This window comes from Callorhinchus milii, unplaced genomic scaffold (genome assembly GCF_018977255.1).
Source record: "Callorhinchus milii isolate IMCB2004 unplaced genomic scaffold, IMCB_Cmil_1.0 Scaffold18, whole genome shotgun sequence".
Taxonomy (NCBI): domain Eukaryota; kingdom Metazoa; phylum Chordata; class Chondrichthyes; order Chimaeriformes; family Callorhinchidae; genus Callorhinchus; species Callorhinchus milii.
Window position 1 is genome coordinate 6423491 of NW_024704759.1, and position 13466 is coordinate 6436956.

Consider the following 13466-nt stretch of genomic DNA (forward strand, 5'->3'; position numbering starts at 1 on the left):
GCGCAAATCGGCTGCCGCGTTTCGCCCACAAACATACGGTCGATTCGCTTTGCAGCCTGTTCCGCGAGGCCCTTTGAGACGCAGAGAAGCCGCAAAAAAGCACCGTTTCAAAATGCCAGGATTATCATTATTATTCGTTTTAGTTTTTAAAAGTTGAGCTGTTTGAGCAAGCTAAGGGTTAAAATAGTGGTGGAAAACGAAACGAAAGTGCGTGATGTGAGAGTGGGCGATGTGCAAAAACACCAGCCCTTGGGGTGTGTGTGGTGTGTGTGTGTGTGGTCTCTTCCTTGGCTCCAGACGGAGGGGCGGAGGGGGTTTGGAGTGAGAGCGAGAGAGATAGAGGGGGACCGTTATTGATTAGATCATCGATTTGGGGAAAAAGGGGAAGAAAGAGAGAGAGAGCGGGGGGGGAAAAAAAAGGAAACAGGTAAATGCAAACAGGAGAAGGCGGAAGCCTGGATGTAATCGAGCGTTTCGATGAGGAAGGAGCTTGTTGCCTTGTATGGACCAGCAGGGACCATGGTTTGGGTGTGGATAGTGCACATACTGTGTCTAATCAGGGTAAGTAAATGTACCCAGCAAATGCATAGCTCACACAGACACAGACACACACACACAGACACAGACAGACACACACAGACAGACAGGGAGATAGCATTTGGGGATTGATGGATAGAGATAGAGAGAGAGAGAGATTTGGCTGCATTTTTTATTTTCTTTAAAAGAGTGAGAAACTTCCTTTTTATTGCCTCCAAACAACAGCCTGACATCAGATTGTGTGTTGTTTGGGTGTTTTTTTATTATTATTGTTATTATGGCTGTTGTTGAGGGAGGGCTTGTGTCTGCTGGATTGCTGCTATTATTTGTATCTGCTGTGATTATTACCCCCCACCCCCCATAAAAATGGCAATTGAAGCTTGGTAGGATGTGACCCCCCACCCCCTCGCCCAAACCAAACGCTGGCCTTGTGACAGTGCTGAAGCCATTTCCTTTCACTTTCAATTGTGAGACATCACTGAAGCTTGCCCCCCTCCTCCCCTCCCTTTCGCCTGTACCCCCCCCCCCAAGCCCCTTGCCCACTCGCTCACCCACTCTCGCTATCAAATGCATTCTCCCCCCCCCCCCCCCCCCCAAGTCTCATGCATTTAATGCAGAATCTTCTAGAGGTGCACTTACTTATACGACGCCTTTCGCGTCGGGAGGACGTCTTGAAGCAATGGCGATTATGAGGTTAATGTGAAAGGCGCTAAATCAAATGCAGTTATTATTGTTACTAATGCCAGATGTGGAACGCCGTATTGTTTGACTGCCGGTGCCGGTCCCCTTCACGTTAAGAACCTGCTAACAATAGCACACGGTTAGGTAGTCTATACGGCTCTGTCTGTACGCAGGGCAGCTTTGAAACTAATCTGGTCAATATCCTCCATTGTTGTGACTGTTGCCAGATGTATTAATTACACACAGATGTCTTCCTGGTGCTGTCTTGACACCAGGAAATCAAGATTGTGTTCCAGGAATTCACGTGAGATACTTGTGCTTGGCTGCGGAAGGTTATTTTTGCAGCATGCCCAGTTCCGGACTGGATAATCTATTGATCTTGAGAGTATGATTGTACTATAATCCTTACATTTGTTATAGTGCCCACAATCTTGAAATGCTTAAAGTGCTTCACAGCTAATCGCTCCTGAGTGTACTGATTGTGTATCTATACTAATAAAGATGAAATGTCTGTCTGTCTCTGTCTGTCCGCCAAGAACGCAATAACCGATTAACATAGAGACATGATTTATGCCTCATCGGAAAAGTCTTGCTTGGGGGAGCGTCTCCGTAACATCACCCGACTCCACCACCACCTCACCCCTCAGGCCACTGAAACTCTTGTTCATGCCTTTGTCAACTCCAGGCTTGACTATGCAAATACCCTGCTTGTTGGGCTTCCCAACTCCTCCCTCCACAGACTGCAGATAATCCAGAACTCTGGAGCCTATGACCTCTCCTGCATCAAGCTCCGTGACCCCATCTCCCCCATTCTCGCCCGACTCCATTGGTTCACTATCCTTTAGAGGATCCAGTTCAAAAATCCTGGTCCTCACCCACAAAGCCCACAATGGCCTCGCTCCACCTACCTCTGTGACCTCCTAACCTCCTACCAACCCGCCCGCTCCCTCCGCTCAGCCGGCTCTGGCCTGCTCCACACGTCCCTCGACCCACCCCCCCCCCCCACCCCATTATTGGCAGGAGAGCCTTCAGCCACTCTGCCCCCAACCTCTGGAACTCCATCCCCCAGTCACTCCTCCTCATCCCCTCCTTAAAGTCCCGCCTCAAAACCCTCCTCTTCGACCATGCCATTAGTCACCCTTCTTCCCCTCCCCTCCCTTCTCACCCCCCCCCCGACCCCAGCTCGGGTCTGAAATGCTGTACTATGTCCAGCGCCTTGGGACGTCCTAACGTGAAAGGCACTATACAAATGTAATCTTGTTGTTGTAGTCTTGGGCATCTTGGTGAGTGGTACTAATTGATGGGCTGAATGGCCTTTTTCTGTGGTGTCGAAGGACAGAAGTCCTGTGCTGTAAAGATAGTAATCCTAACCCAACTCTTTCTAACCCGTTTCTATCAAAAGAAAGCGATAGAAAAGAGACTAAAAGGGAAAAAGATGTGTGAAAGAGATAGTCGAGTGGGTGGGTAAGTTCATGTGGGCAATTTCAGTGACAAAGCTTAGTTACTGTTTCAGGCAGGGATAGAACTGGTTGTGATTTTGATGTGGTTTTTCTGGTGAGATGTTTGAAGTGTGGGAAATGAATTTGCTTATCTCAATAACTGGAGGCCTAAACTTCCACTTTATTCTCAGCCTGTAAGAGACCATCCTCGCTTACAATATTTTGTTTGTGGAGTCCTGTTGCGTGGTGGTTAGAGCGCTCGCCTCACAAGCGAAAGGACCCGGGTTCGATTCCCGGGTGGGGTGAAACCTTAGGCAAGTTTCCTTACTCTACACGCCTCTTTTAAACTTAACAAGAAGTAGAAACCTGGTTGTTTAGTCGATTGGCGGATTGCTTTGTGGGGGCTAATAATCCCTCCAATAAATAATATATTAAATAAATTATAAATAAATAATATCCAAAAAGTCGCTTTGAGACGTCTCAATGACCTGATAATGCACTAAATCAAATGCAAGGATTATTATTATAAGGATTCTTATATAATATTCCAGATCGGATGAAATTGTTGGGAGGGNAAAAAATCTTTCAATTCACTCTCTGTTTGAAAGCTGTTTTGAGATGTCCTCAAGATGTGAAAGACATTAAATTGTATTTAATTTTTATAGCGTCTTTCATGTAAACTGAAGGTCTTGTCGTTGTTGTCGTCTCAAGGCATTTGCTCCAATGAAATTGTTATATAAACAAAGGCATCTTATCTATGTTAGCAGCGCATCCACGCACCAGCTTATCGCAGACATCTTAAAAACCGTACAACCCACACTGTGTTATCAGCCCATCTAAGCCTGTTCAGGAGCAGGCCCTTGGTTGAGTTAAATTATGGGTTAAGCGTTGGGGAAAGAGTAAGAAAATTGGAGCTTATTCTTTTTGGAAAAGAGAGGTAACTGTTAACAACTCTGTCTGAAGCTGTTAAGATTATAAAGTGATTGAGAACGCCTTATCTGATAGAGTGCTCACACTATCAAAGGGTTCAGTTACCAGGAAACACAGGTTTAAATTGAGGTTGTGAGCGGAAAGGGAGGAAGGAAATGAATGATTGAGGGGAGAGTGAGAAGGTGGGTTACAAATCAAAGTCTAATGGTCCTTCCTGTTCCTAACTTGTTTCTGTACTTTATCCCCATGTGTTTTTGTGTGTGTGTGAGTGCAAACCCCTCCATCCCCACACACACTAAACCCGTGTGTGCTGAGACCCAGAACACATGCAACAACACATACTAAACACACACCCTGCAGACAAGCTCTCTAATGAAGGTGGGGATGTATGGAATTCTCAGTTTGGTTTAGATATTCTTAACCACGCACACATTAAACGCAATCAGCATGTGCTAAACATAATAATAATAATAATAATAATAATAATAATCGTCCTTGCATTTGATATAGCGCCTTATCATGTTGTTGAGAGGCCTTGAAGCGCTTCACAGGATATATTGTAAAATAGATTGACTGTGTATTTTGTGGGCAAAACGCGGCAACCAATTGAGCACAGCAGTGTCTCACAAACAGTCGTAGAGTTAGTGACCAATTTTATTTTTCGGGGATGGGGGTTTGTTGACCAGGATTATTACCCCTGGAAAGCAATCCGCCAATCAACTAACAACCGGGTTCCTACTTACTGCTAGGTAAATAGAGGCGTGTGGAGTAAGGAAACTTGCTCAAGGTTTCACCGTGCCCAGGAGTTGAACCTGGGTGCTCTTGCTTGCGAGGCAAGTGCTCTAAACACGATCCTAAGGGACTCTACATGCTGCACCCACACACAGTCTCTCCACACGAATACCACACACTTTGCTGCACACCTAGCACAGAGCTGGGCGTTGCCGGCTGTGACGGACTCACCTGTATCCTGTAGTTGCCTGGGGGACGGCAGGTATTCCACAGAAGTTGTGGTTACAGGGAAATGAATGGAGGCTCTTTTCTGATCTGATGTGTCGTAGCACGTCGGCAGTCAAGTATAGCAATGCTGGGTGTTATACCCTCTCTGGCACATCTCCAGAACCTGTTTTTTAGTCGATTGGTGGAAACTGAAACTTGGATGTTCAGCACCTTGGGACGTCCTCCTCTTGGCTGCCGACGTGCTACGACACATCAGATCAGAAAAGAGCCTCCATTCATTTCCCTGTAACCACAACTTCTGTGGAATACCTGCCGTCCCCCAGGCAACTGCAGGATACAATTGAGTCAGTCACAGCCGGCAACGCCCAGCTCTGTGCTAGGTGTGCAGCAAAGTGTGTGGTATTCGTGTGGAGAGACTGTGTGTGGGCGCAGCATGTAGAGTTATGCACATGTAATTTGTTGTTGTATTCAAATCCTTTCCCTCACCTGACTTACTCTGATCCCTCAGCCACCTCTCTCTTCCATTTCTCACCCAGGCCTAACCTAAAGGTGTGTCTCAATGCACACAATCACAAGATCGATTTGGGTGAACGAGTCCCTTCAGCCCATCCCATCTCATCGCTCCAGATCACCCACCTTGCTGTCCCCCTCATCGTGGCATAAACCTGCTTTCTAAATGAGTCCAGTCCAGTGTTCCAGCTTCAACATCCTTCTTGGCAACCTCTTCCAGTGATTAATTCTCCTCTGGTTAGAGAAAAAATTCCTGGTGCCTGTCCTGAAATTGGCCTTTGCAACTCTTAACCTTGTTCCACTGGCTTGGGGCATCCTAAAGTATTGTTCGAGGTTTACTTTTTCAATCCCAATTAAGATGTTATACTACAACTACTAATAATAATTATTATCAATATTAAAATGTTATACTCCTCTACAAGGTCCCCTCTGAGACGATTGGAATCTTAAGGCAGTAAAACACAAAGGCCTCAAAGCAGAATCAATTTGCACCATAAATATGAGGTTGCACCATTGGAAGTCGCGCTTGTTCGGGGTTTACTTTTTCAATCCCAATTAATGTGGGATGGAGTTCCTAAGAGCGGAGGCAGAAAGGCTGAAGGCCCAAGCATTGATGGTTGGCCGGGGGAGTAAGTCACAGCTTGCTGAGCAGAGGGAGCGAACAGGTCAGTATGGAGATAGCAGGTCACAGGGGTAGGGAGGAGCAAGGCCAGGGAGGGCTTTGAAAGCAAGAACTCATTGCTGTAACACTACCTGTATTTTTTGTTGTTCTTGTTATGAACAACGATTAGATAAGCTTGGGCTCTTCAGACCTGTACTGCACTTCCAGCATAAACACAACTGTGCTACATATAAGGCATGTTATAACAGTGCAGCTTCTACACTGTCTCTAGGGTCTGGTTGCGGTGACCAGAACCGTGAGAGAAGCTGAGATGAAGATTTGATGTTTCTCGCTTTGATCGCCTTCACAATTGGAGTTAACCTTGACGGCTTCCTTTAGAAACAGGCTCTTGGTGAAGACAAAGGACAGAAGCCCCCTGGCACTCATTAAAAAGAGCCCACGTTGGAGAGTGCCAGTGGCAAGCATTGTTCTGCTACTAAATCTGTGTCCGTTGCCATTGACAGCTTTACCACTGTGTCTCCTCCTCTGACTGCAACAATGAGACCGAGTACTACAGCAACGGGAAGTGCTGCTTCAAATGTGGGCCCGGTAAGTGAGGAAAGAGCTGATGTTCTTAGTCCCAACTCATCGCATCCAAAACGTCTTGAGTCTTCTAACGTTCTGCCATAAGGTGTGAGTGCAGTATGAAGTAATGTTGTGGAGTCACTGTGGCGTAGTGGTTCGGGCACTCGCCTTGCAAGCGAGAGGACGAGGATACAATCTCCACACATCACTGTTCACCTAGCAGTTCACCTAGGTCGTTAGTCGATTGGCGGATCATTTAACAATCCTTTCTAAATAAATAAATGATAATATTAATAATTTGATCACTCAATCTGCGACTGTTTGTGGGACAGTACTGTGCGTAATTGGCAGCCACATTTCGCCCACAAAATATGCAATCAATTCACTTTACAAGTGTACCTGTGAAGTGCTTTCAGGTGTTTCGAAGACGTGATAAAGCATTATATCAAATGCAAGGATTATTATAAGGTGTGACTATATTATGAATTAACTCTGGGTGTTTCTTTGTGCAGGGTCGTATATGGCAGCTGATTGTAAAGAAGCAAAGTATTCCAGTTGTCATCCTTGTTTGCATGGGTTTTACCAGGACGCGTGGACGAGAGAGGGTCACTGCCGAGCTCACTCTTCTTGCCCTGAAGGTGGGCACTTTGGTTTCAGACACCAGGAAGTATCTCTATACATATAGGGTCACAGCAGCACCACAGAGGTTTGGATGAGGAAAGCGTTTCAACTCATTTGATCTCTAACACAGGAAACTTCCATTACAGCATCAAGCTGTTTATTTCCTATTAGACGTTGAGCTGTTAACATGTCACCTCTGTGATTCCCCACCCCCTTCCCCAAACCCCTTGATTAAACTCCAGCCCATAACTCACTCCCGAGATCCATTGTTCTGTGTATAGTTAATATCACTCTTGTAAGGAAATTTGACTTAATGATTAAATAATGCACACAATTTGGATGTTAAACAATTGTTTCCTTTATTGTAGTTCCACAGTCAACGATTTTACAAAGAGCAAAGACCCATTACCTCAGTACCCGATAATGGGAGCAAGCAGGTTATCAGAGAACATAGGTATAGATCAGTATTACCTACCCTGGGATCACAGCGGATGGAGGAGGAGTCATCCAATCTGCGTCTCATTGATCTTGACTGAACTCTCTACCTTACACCTGATTGATTATTGGTTATTTTTGAAGCCCAATAATTTGGTTGAAAGGTTCTATGCACTACCCGTCCACAAAATATACAGTCAATTCACGTTACAGTATATTCTGTGAAGTGCTTTGAGTCATCTCAAAGACATGATAAGGCGCTATATCAATGTAAGGATTATTATATTATAAAGTTCATAGGTCAAATGCTGTAAGGCATGTTTACCAGCAGTGTTCAGACAGGAAGATGTCTAGTCAAAATAACATCTTCTCCTTATCAGAAGCCCATTTCTGTGAAACAAAGTCAAGGCCACAATGTTTTTCTGCATTTCTGCAGCAGTTAATATTTTAACTCCTCACCCTGTAGAGGAGCTCAGTCTCTGGCCTTAATCCCACCGTACACTGTTAACCACTGTCCTTATCATTTCAGGAGACTTTGAGAGAATCGAAGATGGCAACTTATTTCAGAACGTGAAGTGTCTGTGTGTGAAAGGGAAGCACTGCGCCAACAAGGATTGTGAGATCTGCATAACTGATACTTCCTGCCTCCCGGGTTCAGGAGTCACAACCCTGGGTAAGTGTGTTCTTCTGCCTTGGTCCTGCTCATCAGCCTGGCTCAGTGGTAGCTCCCTCACCTCTGAGTCAGAAGGTTGTGGTTTCAGGCCCCCGCGTCGGCATTTGAACTCACAGACTCTTAAGCTGATACTCCAAATCAGCATTGGGGTGGGGGGGGTTTGTTGCATTGTCAGAGGTGCCGTCCTTCGGATGAGACGTTAAAGTGCGGTCCCGCCTGTACAGGAGGACGTTAAAGATCCCGCGGCGCTATAGTTTCTCTCTCCCGATGACTGGGCCAACAATACACAGTGGATCCCCTTCAATGGACTAAAAGTGCAACAGTCTGTACTGTGACGAGGTTTGCCCGTCCCCAGCAGAGAAGAAGAGTTAGGCTGTTTGTGATTTCCGTGTTCCTTCCGGGGGTAATGCGGGTTTGTTTTTTAATCAGCGGATCGAAGGAACCTTGACTCCGTCTGCGAGAAGTGTCCGGCTGGTCATTACTCCAATGTGACCTCGTCCACAGAACCCTGTAAACAGTGGCTGAAGTAAGTTCGCAGACTGAGCTCGAGAGGCCTGAACTTTCCTGTAAACGCCAGCTGCCTGTGCGCTCGCTCTGGGTTCAAATCGCTCAGTTTCGTTCTTGGCTGTGGTTCGCAACCAAATTACTTGAGGGCGGAACAGCTCTGTGGCGAACCCTCAGATGCTCTCGAAGTGCATTTGAGACATTTCGGTGACGTGGTAAGGCACTGTGCCAAATGCAAGGCTTAGAGTTAGCTATTGCTATTATCGTCGTCGTCATTATTGTAGGGGAGGGGGGGGGAGGGAGAGAGAAAGGGAAAGTACAAACTTAAACCAAAAGTATAAACTTCTCACAAGAAGAGAGAGAAATTCTTGTGTCTGGGGTGGTCTGTAAGTGTGTGTGTGTGTGTGTCTCTGCTATTAGGACAAATGTAGTACTTTACTGCTACCTTGGTACTGACCTTGGTACTGCTGACCAGCAAGACCGTCTCAGTTTTGAACACCAGCGTCGATTAAAGCCATGGCACGATTAGCAGCGTTCAACGGCTCAGAGCATCTCCGTTGCAGCAAAAGCAAGAAATGAGGACAGGGGAGTGAGAGCCAGAGGTGGTACCTCAGTCATTAAGGATACTTTCCTTCCAAACCTGCGTGTCAGCCTGGCGTAGTGGTGGCACGCTTGCCTCCGAGTCAAAAGGTTGTGGATTCAAGCCCCACGTCGGGATTTGGAATCACAATCTCTAAGCTGGACCTCAAGCGATGCAGTGCTGGGGCGGGGGGTGGGTGGGGGCTGCTGTTGGAGGTTCCGTGCTTTGGATGAGATGTTCAACCGAGGAACAGGCAGACGTTACAAGATCCCGCAGCGCTATTCGAAAAGAGAAGAAAGTTTCTCTCTCCCAGTTTCCTGGCCAACAATCCACCGAATAAAACTGGTCACTCACTGCATAGCTGTTTGTGGGACAGCACTGTGTGCAATTGACTGCTACGTTTAGCCCACAAAATACACAAGGTTACGGTGTATCCTGTTAAGCGTTTTGAGACATCTCAAATGACGTGATAAGGCACTATATCAAATGCAAGTATTGTTATTATTGATAAACGTGTTAAGCTTATGTTTCTCTGATCTCTGCCTGTCCTCTTTACACTGGGATATATATTAAACAGTGAGATTAAGACTGAATAATGTTTTGCTTCCAGCTGCTCAGCCATGGGGCTGGTGGAGAACATACCTGGCAGCTCTGTCGCAGATGCGAAATGCCGTGAGTCTCGTGTTTGTTTCAAATTCCTCTCTTGTTTCCACTCCCGGCTTCAATCCTGTCCTGAACTCCCCCTCCTCGACATACATATCTACAGCATGTATGCATGTGCACAAATAATCATCCTCACACACACACACGTGTAGAAGGGTACGTTTTGCCTACAAATACACAGTCAGTTTACTTCTCAGTATATCTGTGAAGCGCTTTGAGACGTCTTGACGACGTGATAAGGCGCTACATCAAAATCAAGGATCATTATTATTTATTTTCTTGGGGGTGACGGGGATGGTTGGGAAGGTTCTTGAGGGTCGGGCAGTGCGGGGCGGAGGGGGGTGGGGAGGGTGTTGTCTCGGGACGGGAATGGGGTCCCTGGGCGATATGAGGGATGGGCTCGCTATCTGTCTGACCAAGTTAGAATGACGTGAGGAATCGTTAGTGTGAGCGATGTCTTTTGTTTGTTTTCAGGTGACCCATCGCAGGGCGGAGCAGAGTATCGAGCTGCCGTGGGTGTCCTGGCCGTGGTTGCGGTGTCTCTGCTTGTCCTGCTTATCCTGAGCCAGCTCGGTGAGTGCGAGAGCGAGAGCAACCCCACGGGCATCAGCAATGAACTGCCGCCTGGAACAGCCAGTAACGGACAGTGTGTGAGACGCTCCTTGAGTCACGGACCTGGTAGTGCGCTCACTGGAGGCGCAGATATTCCACGTATATTCATCACAATTTTAAAAAATAATAATAATAATAATAATTTGGTCACTCAATCCACGACTGTTTGCCGGACACTGCTGTGCACAATTGGCTTCTGTGTTCTGCCCACAAGTACACGGTCTTTGAGACGTCTCAAGGACTTGATGAGGCGCTATATCAAACTCAAGGACTATAATTATATTGCACCTCTCCGTGTGCTCTCTGGTGTCAGCCAAGGGTGTAGCCAGGAGTCTGTGATCTACTGTGAGCTACCGAGACATGTTAACACGTTGCCATAACTGCGGTGTGCTTCTCCATACAGGTTACCTGGGTAAAGGGGTGCAAGCCATTTGGAGCCAGGTCAGTAACCTGCCCCCTCGTTCTGTTCAGTAATGCACTGCTCACTGCAGTCGGGGCTTAGGCTCGGGCGCGTGATGTTTGTCTGATCTCGTAGCTCTCGTTAACATGCGAGTGGATGTGATCCAGGCTGCAGAATTGTGGGTATGAACCCTGTTCTGTGCCGAGCGTACAGTCAGTAACAGCCACTGAGTGACTGACTGAGCAGAGTTACTGACCCAGCGATGCGAGGCACCTGGAGCAACATCAGGAGACATGCAGCAGTAACACAGGCATTGATTACTGTAAAACCCAATGTGAATTAGGATTGATCAAACTCAGTGATGGCCAACCCGCTGGACTGTCAAGAAGCGCACTCCCTTCACCCCCCCCCACAACCTTCCCCACCCCCCACCCCCTCCCCGAAACATTCGCATGAGTCAAGGTAAATCCATGTATGATCGGTAGCTAGTGCCTTTTCAGTTTTTTTCTTGATTGATTTAGGGCTTAAATCGAGAATATATTTCATCAAGAAAATTTAGCCTGTTGGCCGTAAAGACTGTGGAGTCCTATAGTATAGTGGTTAGCACTCGCCTCGCAAGCGATGAGTGAGGCGAAACCTTAGGAGAGTTTCCTTTCTCCACACGCCTTTGGTTACCTGACAGTAATTAGGAATCTGGTTGTTTGTCGATTGGCGGATCGCATTCCCGGGTAATAATCCCTCCCCACAAACCCACCCCCAAAAAAAAATGTTGTGCGCAATTGGCTGCTGCTTTTTGCCCACAAAGTACACAGTCACTCCACTTTGCAATATATTGTGTGAAGCGCTTTGAGACGTCTCTACGTCCTGATAAGGCACTATATCAAATAATAGTAATAATAATCCTTGCATTTGATATAGTGCTTTTCACATCGAGAGGACGTCCCAAAGCACTTCACAGAATATACTGTGAAGTGAATTGACTGTATATTTGTGGGCAAACGCGGCAGCCAATTGCGCACAGCAATGTCCCACAAACAGTCGTAGATTGAAAATGACCAATTTATTATTGTTTTGTTTTGGAGGGATTATTATTAGGCTCTGTGTGGAGTAAGGAAACTTGCCCAAGGTTTCGCCCTCTGCCTGGAATTGAACTCAGGTCTCTCACTTGCAAAGCGAGTGCTCTAACCACTGAGCTACAGGACTCCACAAATGCAAGGGTTATAGTTTATAAAGGTTGGTCACCACTGATCTGACTGGCAGCTGAGGGTTGTGCCTTTGTGTGATCTTAGTGTCTGACAAAACCTCAGCCAGAGGATCGGGAACAGGAGAACGGCGTCCAGGAATCCTGCCTGATAACTTGCGATGAAAGCACTGACCCGGTGCAGGAGGTGGGGAAAGACAGTCATTGCTCCGAGGAGGAACACCTGCCTACTACATGCTATCCGGTGGAGCGGTAACTCTGAGGGAGGAGGAGGGAAAACTGACTGATCAGCACCTGATGCCAATGTGGCTAACGCAGGGAGCTATTGTGTTTGAGCAGCCACTCCTGTCCCTGTTAGGATAATTGTATTGCAACTGAAGTGACACAGTACCTTATCACAATGAGCTCCTGTATTTCAAAGTGCTTCACGTGGTGAGTTACCGAGAAGAGTGTTGATTCACTTAGGCAACTGTGCAGGAGCGCTGGGCCGGTCGTACAGCTATCACACCCGTTTTCTTTTTCATAAAAACAATTGTGTTTTCATGTGTAAAGAAAGCAAGGTATTGAGGAAAAGTATTCTTCCTGCAGTTGATCTCTCCACAAGCGAGTGAGTTGCAAAGAGTACTCTCATAATTGGCCAAACAGAGTAATAGGCGAATGAAAAACATGTTATTAATAATAAATAATAGAATCCCATATGAAACAAACATCGTTCCTATAATCATCGGTGCAACTGGGACTGTTAATAAGACTATTCAAAAAAACGGCTCGACAAAATACCTGGTGAACAAGATATCAACCTCCTGCAAAAAGTACAGTAACTATTTTAGGAAATTCAAATGTGTTAAGAAAAGTAATATGTAATGTAGCAATGTTATATATCTGGCTGACGCATCACTGAAAATCATTAAGAAATTACCTTAAAAGAGTCATTTAAACAGTAATAACTTAATGATGATAATAATAATTGTATTTTGTGTCTTCCCGGGGTGCGGTGAAACCTTAGGCAGTTTCCTTGCTCCATATGCCTCAGCTTCCCTTGCAGTAAGAAGAAATCTGGTTGTTGGTCAATTGGCAGATCCCTTTCCAGGGATAATTAATCGTTCAAAAAATATAAAATTAAAAAGAAAAAATAATAATTTGATCACTCAATCCACGATTGTTTGTGGAACATTGCTGTTCACAAATGGCTGCTGTGTTTCCTTCATAAAAATAGTCAATTCACTTTACAATATTTTGTGAAGTGCTTTGAGACATCTCTGCTACATGATAAAGCACTATATTAAATGTAAGAATTATTATTATAATGGCTGGTGAAGTGTAACAGCCACAGTGTGCAAAGCTTTACCTGACTGGGTGACCCAACCTAAACCATGATTCAGAATTACATCCATAGGTATTCAATCCTGAGTGAATGCAATAAATACATGTTTTATTCCGTGCAAATAATGAATCCAGTGTTTGAGAACCTAAATCATTAGATGGCTCAGCCTCAGTGATTAATCCTGTAACTGGAATAATCAATCGCTGACGT

At 45.9% G+C, this 13466-nt stretch overlaps 1 protein-coding gene across 1 annotated transcript; it reads left to right on the forward strand.

Annotated features, from left to right (window-relative positions):
* On the forward strand, positions 1-13047 carry LOC103191363 (tumor necrosis factor receptor superfamily member 5). Its single transcript, XM_007912359.2, has 9 exons — positions 1-561; positions 6183-6267; positions 6756-6881; positions 7829-7972; positions 8402-8498; positions 9667-9728; positions 10194-10292; positions 10735-10772; positions 12021-13047. The coding sequence occupies exons 1-9, from the start codon at positions 478-480 to the stop codon at positions 12186-12188; spliced, it is 903 nt and encodes a 300-aa protein (XP_007910550.1). The 5' UTR covers positions 1-477; the 3' UTR covers positions 12189-13047.
* The last annotated feature ends 419 nt before the right edge of the window (positions 13048-13466 follow it).

Excerpts from the sequence above, each read along its gene's own strand:
- LOC103191363 (XM_007912359.2), top strand. The coding sequence starts at position 478 with ATGAGGAAGGAGCTTGTTGCCTTGTATGGACCAGCAGGGACCATGGTT. Across the intron at positions 8,499-9,666 it reads CCCTGTAAACAGTGGCTGAA|CTGCTCAGCCATGGGGCTGG; the intron begins GTAAGTTCGCAG and ends TTTTGCTTCCAG. Across the intron at positions 10,293-10,734 it reads GCTTATCCTGAGCCAGCTCG|GTTACCTGGGTAAAGGGGTG; the intron begins GTGAGTGCGAGA and ends TTCTCCATACAG.